Source organism: Rhinoraja longicauda, chromosome 19 (genome assembly GCF_053455715.1).
Source record: "Rhinoraja longicauda isolate Sanriku21f chromosome 19, sRhiLon1.1, whole genome shotgun sequence".
Classification (NCBI taxonomy): Eukaryota; Metazoa; Chordata; class Chondrichthyes; order Rajiformes; family Arhynchobatidae; genus Rhinoraja; species Rhinoraja longicauda.
In genome coordinates, this window is record NC_135971.1 from 34840512 (window position 1) to 34852637 (window position 12126).

The 12126-nt window shown below is 48.0% G+C and overlaps 1 protein-coding gene across 1 annotated transcript; it reads left to right on the forward strand.

The window, feature by feature from the left end:
- The first annotated feature begins 3039 nt into the window (after window positions 1-3039).
- Window positions 3040-4461, forward strand: LOC144602775 (muscarinic acetylcholine receptor M2-like). Its single transcript, XM_078415908.1, has one exon. It carries the CDS (start codon window positions 3040-3042, stop codon window positions 4459-4461), a length of 1422 nt encoding a protein of 473 aa, XP_078272034.1.
- The last annotated feature ends 7665 nt before the right edge of the window (window positions 4462-12126 follow it).

Sequence of the window (12126 nt, forward strand, 5' to 3'; positions counted from 1 at the left end):
CCTGCACCTATTGTCTATTGTCTATTGTCTAGCACAGAAATTGAAATACATTAAGAAGACGGCATAACAAAAAGGAAAGAAGTCTAACTGTAAAAATGAGAGAAATAGGTGATAAGAGCAGAATTAGGCCATTCGGCCCATCAAGTCCACTCTGCCATTCAATCGTGGCTGATGTATCTCTGCCTCCTAACCCCATTCTCCTGCCTTCTCCCTATAACCCCAGACATTGTCAGATACAGCTTGGCATCTGCCTCCACCATTACCCCTGGCAGCGCGTTCCAGCCCCCCCCACATCCTCTGTGCCCGCACATCTCCTTTAAACTGTGCCCTTTCACCTTGAAGTCCCTGGCGTACACAACCTGGAAAAAAGGTTGTGACTGTCCACCCTATCTGTGCCTCCCATGGTTTAATATAAATCTCTCAGCCTCTGAGACACCTGAGAAAACAATCCAAGTCTGTCCAACCGCTCCTTATTGAATGAAAAGCCGTACAAAGAAAGTTTTAATAAACACAAGCGATTGGGGTCGAATAAAGGAACAGATGTGTCAGTCTGAAGAATTCTCCATTTAGGCTAAAGCTCTAGATACAAAAGGAACTGGAGTATAGGAACAGGCAAAAAAAGACACATAGTGCTGGAGTAACTCAGCGGGTCAGGCAGCATCTCTGGAGAACATGGATAGGTGACGTTTCACAGAGTGCTGGAGTAACTCAGCGGATCAGGCAGCATCTGTGGAGAACATGGATATGTGACGTTTCACAGAGTGCTGGAGTAACTCATCGGGTCAGGCAGCATCTCTGGAGAACATGGATTAACGATGTTTGGGGTTGGGACCCTTCTGTTTTGGGACAGGACCCCAACAAGGAACTGCAGATGCTGGTTTACCTAAACAGAAGGATCCAGCCCCGAAAAGTCACCTATCCATGTCCTCCACAGATGCTGCCTGACCACCAGCACTTTGTGTCTTTTTCTTTGTTAAACCAGCATCTGCAGTTCCTTGTGTCTACATTATAGGGACAAGCGGCCGGATTAATCAAAGGAAATTACAAAAGACAATGAACAGATTTAATAGAAAAATCCAGAAATTATTTAGAGAAAATTGGGAAACGTTAATAGAAACTGACAGAAAGAAAAGGCAGAAGGAAAATGCTGGAGTCACTCAGCGGGACAGGCAGCATCTCTGGAGAGAAGGAATGGGTGACGTTTTGGGTCGAGACCCTTCTTCAGTCTCATAACTTCAGACACATAAGCAGCACCTTGCCTCTTCCATGTAAGATGCGGAGTGTCAAAGCATATCTGTTCTTTAGAGTGCATTCCTTGTCACAGTAAATGGTGGGCAGGGATTTATTTTAACGCTTGGAATATTTCAGTTTTACTTCTTTACGAAACGAAGCATGCAGAGTCGGCTGCTTCAAGATTCAATTAAAGTTGGACGTGACAGGGTTGCTAAAGTTGGACGTGACATGAGCTTGTTGTTTTACTGGAACGTTGGAGGTTGAGGGGAGACCTGATAGAGGTATAAAAAATCATGAGAGGCATAGAAACAGTAGACAGTCAGAACCTTTATCAAAGACTAGAGGGCATAGCCTTAAGGTGAGAGGGGCAAAGTTTAACGGAGATGTGCGGGGGCAGGGTTTTTTTACACAGGTGTATGCCTGGAATGCACTGAAACACATTTCAGGGTTGGTGGTGGAGGCAGATACGACAATGGCGTTTAAGAGGGTTTTAGGAGGGTTTTAGGTATGGGTATGCAGGGGATGGAGGGACAATAGACAATAGACAATAGGTGCAGGAGGAGGCCATTCGGCCCTTCAAGCCAGCACCACCATTCAATGTGATCATGGCTGATCATTCTCAATCAGTACCCCGTTCCTGCCTTCTCCCCATACCCCTTGACTCCGCTATCCCTAAGAGCTCCATCTAGCTCTCTCTTGAATGCATCCAGAGAATTGGCCTCCACTGCCTTCTGAGGCACAGAATTAGACAATAGACAATAGGTGCAGGCGTAGGCCATTCGGCCCTTCGAGCCAGCACCACAGATTCCACAGATTTACAACTCTCTGGCTGAAAAAGTTTTTCCTCATCTCCGTTCTAAATGGCCTACCCCTTATTCTTAAACTGTGGCCCCTTGTTCTGGACTCCCCCAACATTGGGAATATGTTTCCTGCCTCTAACATAACTGCCGTAAATGAGGGATGACCTTTCATGCATCTGCTCTTTTCTGCATAATTTCCCTCGGCAATCAGGATTTCCAGTGTTCACAGGGAATTTGAGCACAAGGGCTTAAGGGAACCAAAGCATTCTTTCAATTATCCGAAGAAGGGCCCCGACCTGAAACATCGGCTCTCCATGTTCTCCAGAGATGCCGCCTGACCCGCTGAGGTACTCTAGCACTCTGTGAAACGTCACCTATCCATGTTCTCCAGAGATGCTGCCTGACCCGCTGAGTTACTCCAGCACTCTGTGTCTTATTTGAATGTTATCCTATCATTTCAAGTGCACAAAAGGTGACTCCGATGTTGGATCAATAAAATTAAACCACGTTTACCATGTAAGCCTTCAACATCTTCAACCAGTCAGGCATAAGTAATTACCATTAATTCATAATTAACTGTACTGTAAATGACCTCTGTAATTCTGCTTCAGAAGGCAGTGGAGGCCAATTCTCTGAATGCATTCAAGAGAGAGCTCCATAGAGCTCTTAAGGATAGCGGAGTCAGTGGGTAAGGGGAGAAGGCAGGAACGGGGTACTGATTGAGAATGATCAGTGATGATCACATTGAATGGCGGTGCTGGCTCGAAGGGCCGAATGGCCTCCTCCTGCATCTATTGTAAAATTTTAAAAAATGAATTCCTGATTAAAACTGAATCCCCCGGCTGTGATCTTCAAGTTTAGAACAACAGATGGCCTTGTGTGTTTGTGCTGGTGAGACTTCAGTTAGAGATATTTAAAGCTTGTTTGGTGATGATTATTTTTGTATTCCCCTTTTATGTTGTGTATGTAGGTGGTGCCGGTGCTAACTGGGCGTGAGGGGGAAAGGATGGCCAACGCGAGCGGGACAAACGCATCTCTTGGCAACTTCACGGACTTCGATGGAGGGAGCCCGTACCAAACAATTGAGGTGGTCTTCATCATGATCGTGGCCGGCTCGCTGAGCCTGGTGACCATTATTGGAAACATTCTGGTGATGGTGTCCATCAAAGTGAACCGGCACTTGCAGACCATTAACAATTACTTCATCTTCAGCCTGGCCTGCGCTGATTTGATCATTGGGGTCTTCTCCATGAATCTCTACACCATTTACATCGTCATGGGCTCCTGGCCCCTGGGTCCGGTGGTGTGTGACCTGTGGCTGGCTCTTGATTACGTTGTCAGCAATGCCTCTGTTATGAACCTCCTCATCATCAGCTTTGACCGCTACTTCTGCGTGACCAAGCCTCTCAGCTACCCGGTGAAGAGGTCCAACAAGATGGCGGGCATGATGATCGCCGCCGCCTGGCTGCTCTCCTTCGTCCTCTGGGCCCCGGCCATCCTCTTCTGGCAGTTCATCGTGGGCGGGCGCCAGGTCCCTCAGGGCGAGTGCCACGTCCAGTTCTTCTCCAACCCCGTGGTGACCTTCGGCACGGCCATCGCTGCCTTCTACCTGCCGGTCATCACCATGGCCGTCCTGTACGTGCACATCTCCTGCACCAGCAAGAGCCGCATCAAGAAGGACACCAGGGAGCCGGAGGTGAGCAGGGGCGGCACCTCGCCCAGCCTGGAGCGGCACAAGGTCGCCAAACCCAACAACAACAACGTCTCCGGCACCCTCGACGGGTTGCCGCAGGTCAAGGTGCAAAACGGCAAGGAGGCCGGGGAGGCGGTGATGGGGAACTGCGGTCAGGGGGAGGAGAAGGAGGTGTCCAACGACTACACCTCGGCCAGCGTCGCCCCCTCCGTCCAGAAGGAGGAGGGGGAGGAGGGGGCGGTGGACGGGGGCACCAGGGTCAAGGCCGCGGCCCCTGCGTCGTCCTCAGGCCGCTTCACGGTGGACGGCTCCACGTTCTCCTGCATCAAGGTGGCGACCAAGTCTCGGACCAGCGAGAGCTGCCCAGCGGCGGCAGACCGCGACACGGACCGCGGCGAGAGGGAGCTGGCGGCGGCCCGCAAGATCGTGAGGATGACAAAGGCACCGGCCAAGAAGAGGAAGGGCGCAGTGTCGCGGGAGAGGAAGGTGACCAAGACCATCCTGGCCATCCTGCTGGCCTTCATCATCACCTTGAGCCCCTACCATGTGATGGTCCTCATCAACACCTTCTGCTCTGTCTGCGTCCCCAATACTGTGTGGACCATCGGCTACTGGCTCTGCTACATCAACAGCACCATCAACCCAGCCTGCTACGCACTCTGTAACGACACCTTCAAGAAAACCTTCAAGCACCTACTCTTGTGTCAATATAAAAACATAGGCGCAACGAGGTAGAGAAGCACAAAGCCAAGCACATCCCAATGAACATTTTATACCCATCGAAGCTGACTTTCACTATGTTTCTCTGTAAATGTATGTAATTAATATGTTCAACATAATATGTTAACAATGCCAGAGTATATTTCCAGTACACACTATCCATAATGTGTCGAAAGCACATTTCAACTATGTCCGATTAATTTTTAACGTCTGTTGTAAATGAAGAGTGTGTTGGTTATTGGAGACGTAAGGAACTGCAGATAATGGAATCCTGAGCAAAACACAAAGTGCTGGAGGAACATAGCGGGTCAGGCAGCATCTGTGGATGGAAAGGACAGAGGATGTTTTCGGATCGGGACCCTTCTTTGGATTAATTGTAGTGGTGGGGGGGGGAGCAGTAGGAGGGGAGAAAGCTGGGAGAAAGAGGTGGGGACAGGACAAAGCATGGCAAGTGATAGGTGGATACAGGTGAGGATGGGTTTGGTTGGCAGATAGGTGGAGTGAGTGACAAAGGCTGCAGGTGAGAGGGTGTCAGATACGGAGGGGAGAGGAGTGAAATGTGAAGCCAGAGAGAGTGATCTGGGTGGAAGGGGAGGGGGGAGGAGAGAAGAAAGGTGGGGTAGTGACAGATATGTGTGTGTATTGAGTGGGGGTGGGGGGATGGTACGTGGAAGAGAGTGGTGGGCAAGGCAGTATCGATTTGACTTTGACTTTAGAGATACAGCGCGGAAACAGGCCCTTCGGCCCACCGAGTCCGCACCGACCATCGGTCACCCAGTGCACGAGAACCATCGTACACACACGAGGGACAATTTCCAATCTTACCGAAGTGATTAACCTACAAACCTGTATGTCTTTGGAGTGTGGGAGGAAACCGGAGCACCCGGAGAAAACCCACATGCTCACAGGGAGAACGTACAAACTCCGTACTGACAGCACCCGTAGTCAGGATCGAATCCGAGTCTCTACCGCTGCACCAGCGTGCTGCCCCAAAGTACTTAAAATTAGATCATTCAATGTTCAAACCATTGTGTTGTAAGCTGCCCTCTTGTAAGGAAATAAAAGATGAACCTGTCTAAAATTTAAACATTATAAAATGCAACAGGGATGTTCATTGATATATATTACACAGTATCAAAGATAATAACCAGAAGGGTCCCTTTTTTCAGACTGATTCCATAAACTAGTGTACGAAAGAATCAGTCTGAAGAAGGGTCCCGACCCGAAACGTCAGCTATCCTTGTTCTCCACAGATGCTGCCTGACCCGCTGAGTTACTCCAGCACTCTGTGAAACGTCACCTATCCATGTTCTCCACAGATACTGCTTGACCCGCTGAGTTACTCCAACAATCTGTGTCTTTTTTAATATTAACTAGTCCCTTCAATACTTTTGTGCTTCTATTATATCCTTATAATGTAATTAAGAATTCTGATTTCGTGGCTTCAATTTCCGATTCACTCATTAATTAAAAAAAGGCATTTAATGCAAGAAAAAGATCTTTCCTTTTATCCAGAAAATATATTCTAATCTAATAATTCATAGCATTTTATTGTGTCCTAGCCTGATAGCAATTCATTAGAATAGTTCTCTTAGTGGATTGCAATTTTTTAATCAGTTTTCAGGCGGCACGGTGGCGCAGCGGTAAAGTTGCTGCCTCACAGCGCCAGAGACCCAGGTTCAATCCTGACTACGGGTGCTGTCTGTGCGGAGTTTGTACGTTCTCCCCGTGACTGCATGGGCTTTCTCCGGGAGCTCTGGTTTTCTCCCACACTCCAAAGATGTACAAGTTTATAGATTAATTGGCCTGGCATAATTGTAAATTGTCCCTAACATGTGTAGGATAGTGTTAGTGTGCGGGAATCGCTGGTCGGCGCGGACTTGGTGGGCTGAAGGGCCTGTTTCCACGCTGAATATCTAAGCCCTAAACCAAACCAAATTCTTCCTTTCCGTTGCTTAGAACACAGCAACCACGAGCTCAGAATTCCATCAACAACAATAATCCATTCGGTTTTAGTAAACTGATTTTCACTAACCTCCATAAATTCTTGACAGGAATCTCTAGAAACGCAGAGCTCACCATGCTAATAACCTTCTAACATAGAATCATAGAGTCATAGGGTGATGCAGTGTGGAAACAGGCCCTTCGGCCCAACTCGCCCACACCGGCCAACAATGTCCCAGCTATCCTAGTCCCACCTGCCTGCGCTTGGTCTGGTTAACCTTCTATTAACCTTCTATTAACCGGTCTAACTTTGAGGAAGAGTCCCCACCTGAAACGTCGCCTGTCCATTCCCCTCCACAGATGCTGCCTGATCCGCTGAGTTCCTCCAGCACTTTGTCTTTTGCTCAAAGTACAAGCGTCTGCAGTTCCTTGCATCTCCTGCTCTGCCTCCTAAACTGATGACTCGAACCATCCTTGGTCTCCTCCTGGTTACCAAGCTCGTTGTTAACGAGGGAGTTGATGGAAGTGATGACGCTGGCTGCATTTCTGAGGCAGCGCCTCCTGTCGATCTCCGGAGGCGGCCAGGAATGCCTCAATGCCACCACTTCGTGTGGAGACTGAGGAGACCTGGCATGTCTCCAGTAATTCTTCCAAGCCCACCGTGGACAGCGTACTGTCGGCCTGCATCACGGCCTGGTTGGGGAACAGCTCTGCCCAAGAAATTGCAGACAGTTGTAGATGTAGCCCAGCCCATCCCACACACCACACTCCCCACCATTGTAGATGTGGCCCAGTCCATCCCACACACCACACTCCCCACCATTGTAGATGTAGCCCAGTCCATCACACAGGCCAGACGCGTACATTCACGGTTACATCACGGCATTTTCTGTCTTTTGTTGTAAACCGGCATCAGCAGTTCTTTGTGTTGTTTGGGCAGCTTACAACCCAGTGGTGTGAATATTGCTTTCTCTAACTTCAAGTAACCCTTGCTTCCCCTCTCTCTCTGCCCCTATCCCACCAACGTTATTGTACTGGCTGCAAAGTCGTCTCGTTGAGTCTCATTGTCTGTAACTCGTTTTCACCCAGCTCACAGCTGACAGTGGCCTGTTTCCTTTATCATCGCTACCTTTTCGCATATCTTTCATTCATTTGTTCTACACCTCTCTACATCAGAGAGTTGTGAATCTGTGGAATTCTCTGCCTCGGAAGGCAGTGGAGGCCAATTCTCTGAATGCATTCAAGAGAGAGCTAGATAGAGCTCTTAAGGATAGCGGAGTCAGGGGGTATGGGGAGAAGGCAGGTACTGATTAAGAATGATCAGCCATGATCACGTTGAATGGTGGTGCTGGCTCGAAGGGCCGAATGGCCTCCTCCTGCACCTATTGTCTATTGTCTATTGGCTATCTTTGGCTTCCTCCCACGTTCCAAAGATGTACAGGTTTGTAGGTTAATTGGCTTGGTATAAATGTTTTTAAAAAAAATTATCCTTGGTGTATGTAGCATAGTGTTAATGTGCGGGGATCGCTGGTCCGCGTGGACTCGGTGGGCCGAAGGGTCTGTTTTCGTGCTGTATCTCTAAACTAAACTAAACTTAGTGCTTATCGGCTTTAACTTTCGTTTAGTTTAGAGGTACAGTGTGGAAACATACCCTTCGGCCCATCGAGTCCGTGCCAACCAGCGACCATCCGTTCACCAGTTCTATCCCGCACACTAGGGATACTAGTTTCATTTGCCTGCACGTGATCCATATCCCTCCATTCCCTACATATCCATGAGCCTATCTAAAAGCCTCCCAAACGCCACTATTCCAAATGTCTAAGTGTGTTTCCTTTTCCCATGTATTCATTCTCTGGTGGTTTAATGCCCTCTGTTGGCCTGCAATGTCTGTGCCGAATATCGCCAGATTAATATCATCTCCTCTCCCTGCACGTGATCCACAATGCAACATATAAGATTATTCAGGGGTTGGACAGTGTTCCCTGCCACTGCAAACAACCCATCATCTTCTGTGAAGCAAGATGCTGGTTCACATCGTAGACAGACACAACATGATGGAGTAACTCAGCGGGACAGGCACAGTCTCTGGAGACAAGGAATGGGTGACGATTCGGGTCGAATCTGAAGAAGGGTCTCGACCCAAAACGTCATCCATTCCTTCTCTCCAGAGATGCTGCCTGTCCCGCTGAGTTACTCCAGTAGGTTGTGTCTATCTTCATCTTCTGCTCCTTTATTTATTTTAGATGCCTTCTCTGACACCTCAGACAAGATGATTTTCTGTTCAATAAAACGGGCCCTCAATGCTAATTCCATTTCCCACTGGTCAGTCAGAGAGTGGTGAAGGTGTGGATTTCTCTGCCTCAGAAGGCAGTGGAGGCCAGTTCGTTGGATGCTTTCAAGAGAGAGCTGGATAGAGCACTTAAGGATAGCGGAGTGAGGGGGTATGGGGAGAAGGCAGGAACGGGGTACTGATTGAGAGTGATCAGCCATGATCGCATTGAATGGCGGTGCTGGCTCGAAGGGCTGAATGGCCTACTCCTGCACCTATTGTCTATTGTCTATTGTCTATTGGTTGAGCCTTTGAGGACTTGGTTTGTAGGACTTTGGCTTGGCTGCATTTGGAGTATTGAATGCAGTTATGGTTGCCCTTATGTGCAGTTATGTTAGAGGCAGGAAACATATTCCCAATGTTGGGGGAGTCCAGAACAAGGGGCCACAGTTTAAGAATAAGGGGTAGGCCATTTAGAACGGAGATGAGGAAAAACTTTTTCAGTCAGAGAGTTATGAATCTGTGGAATTCACTGCCTCAGAAGGCAGTGGAGGCCAATTCTCTGAATGCATTCAAGAGAGAGCTAGATATAGCTCTTAAGGATAGCGGAGTCTGGGGGTATGGGGAGAAGGCAGGAACGGGGTACTGATTGAGAATGATTAGCCATGATCACATTGAATGGCGGTGCTGGCTCGAAGGGCCGAATGGCCTCCTCCTGCACCTATTGTCTATTGTCTATTGTCTAGCACAGAAATTGAAATACATTAAGAAGACGGCATAACAAAAAGGAAAGAAGTCTAACTGTAAAAATGAGAGAAATAGGTGATAAGAGCAGAATTAGGCCATTCGGCCCATCAAGTCCACTCTGCCATTCAATCGTGGCTGATGTATCTCTGCCTCCTAACCCCATTCTCCTGCCTTCTCCCTATAACCCCAGACACTGTCAGATACAGCTTGGCATCTGCCTCCACCATTACCCCTGGCAGCGCGTTCCAGCCCCCCCCACATCCTCTGTGCCCGCACATCTCCTTTAAACTGTGCCCTTTCACCTTGAAGTCCCTGGCGTACACAACCTGGAAAAAAGGTTGTGACTGTCCACCCTATCTGTGCCTCCCATGGTTTAATATAAATCTCTCAGCCTCTGAGACACCTGAGAAAACAATCCAAGTCTGTCCAACCGCTCCTTATTGAATGAAAAGCCGTACAAAGAATGTTTTAATAAACACAAGCGATTGGGGTCGAATAAAGGAACAGATGTGTCAGTCTGAAGAATTCTCCATTTAGGCTAAAGCTCTAGATACAAAAGGAACTGGAGTATAGGAACAGGCAAAAAAAGACACATAGTGCTGGAGTAACTCAGCGGGTCAGGCAGCATCTCTGGAGAACATGGATAGGTGACGTTTCACAGAGTGCTGGAGTAACTCAGCGGATCAGGCAGCATCTGTGGAGAACATGGATATGTGACGTTTCACAGAGTGCTGGAGTAACTCATCGGGTCAGGCAGCATCTCTGGAGAACATGGATTAACGATGTTTGGGGTTGGGACCCTTCTGTTTTGGGTCAGGACCCCAACAAGGAACTGCAGATGCTGGTTTACCTAAACAGAAGGATCCAGCCCCGAAAAGTCACCTATCCATGCCCTCCACAGATGCTGCCTGACCACCAGCACTTTGTGTCTTTTTCTTTGTTAAACCAGCATCTGCAGTTCCTTGTGTCTACATTATAGGGGCAGGCGGCCGGATTAATCAAAGGAAATTACAAAAGACAATGAACAGATTTAATAGAAAAATCCAGAAATTATTTAGAGAAAATTGGGAAACGTTAATAGAAACTGACAGAAAGAAAAGGCAGAAGGAAAATGCTGGAGTCACTCAGCGGGACAGGCAGCATCTCTGGAGAGAAGGAATGGGTGACGTTTTGGGTCGAGACCCTTCTTCAGTCTCATAATTTCAGACACATAAGCAGCACCTTGCCTCTTCCATGCAAGATGCGGAGTGTCAAAGCATCTCTGTTCTTTAGAGTGCATTCCTTGTCACAGTAAATGGTGGGCAGGGATTTATTTTAACGCTTGGAATATTTCAGTTTTACTTCTTTACGAAACGAAGCTGCTTCAAGATTCAATTAAAGTTGGACGTGACAGGGTTGTTAAAGTTGGACGTGACATGAGCTTGTTGTTTTACTGGAACGTTGGAGGTTGAGGGGAGACCTGATAGAGGTATAAAAAATCATGAGAGGCATAGAAACAGTAGACAGTCAGAACCTTTATCAAAGACTAGAGGGCATAGCCTTAAGGTGAGAGGGGCAAAGTTTAAAGGATATGTGCGGGGGCAGGGTTTTTTTACACAGGTGGGTGCCTGGAATGCACTGAAACACATTCCAGGGTTGGTGGTGGAGGCAGATACGACAATGGCGTTTAAGAGGGTTTTAGGAGGGTTTTAGGTATGGGTATGCAGGGGATGGAGGGACAATAGACAATAGACAATAGGTGCAGGAGGAGGCCATTCGGCCCTTCAAGCCAGCACCACCATTCAATGTGATCATGGCTGATCATTCTCAATCAGTACCCCGTTCCTGCCTTCTCCCCATACCCCTTGACTCCGCTATCCCTAAGAGCTCCATCTAGCTCTCTCTTGAATGCATCCAGAGAATTGGCCTCCACTGCCTTCTGAGGCACAGAATTGGACAATAGACAATAGGTGCAGGCGTAGGCCATTCGGCCCTTCGAGCCAGCACCACAGATTCCACAGATTTCCAACTCTCTGGCTGAAAAAGTTTTTCCTCATCTCCGTTCTAAATGGCCTACCCCTTATTCTTAAACTGTGGCCCCTTGTTCTGGACTCCCCCAACATTGGGAATATGTTTCCTGCCTCTAACATAACTGCCGTAAATGAGGGATGACCTTTCATGCATCTGCTCTTTTCTGCATAATTTCCCTTGGCAATCAGGATTTCCAGTGTTCACAGGGAATTTGAGCACAAGGGCTTAAGGGAACCAAAGCATTCTTTCAATTATCCGAAGAAGGGCCCCGACCTGAAACATCGGCTCTCCATGTTCTCCAGAGATGCCGCCTGACCCGCTGAGGTACTCCAGCACTCTGTGAAACGTCACCTATCCATGTTCTCCAGAGATGCTGCCTGACCCGCTGAGTTACTCCAGCACTCTGTGTCTTATTTGAATGTTATCCTATCATTTCAAGTGCACAAAAGGTGACTCCGATGTTGGATCAATAAAATTAAACCACGTTTACCATGTAAGCCTTCAACATCTTCAACCAGTCAGGCATAAGTAATTACCATTAATTCATAATTAACTGTACTGTAAATGACCTCTGTAATTCTGCTTCAGAAGGCAGTGGAGGCCAATTCTCTGAATGCATTCAAGAGAGAGCTACATAGAGCTCTTAAGGATAGCGGAGTCAGTGGGTAAGGGGAGAAGGCAGGAACGGGGTACTGATTGAGAATGATCAG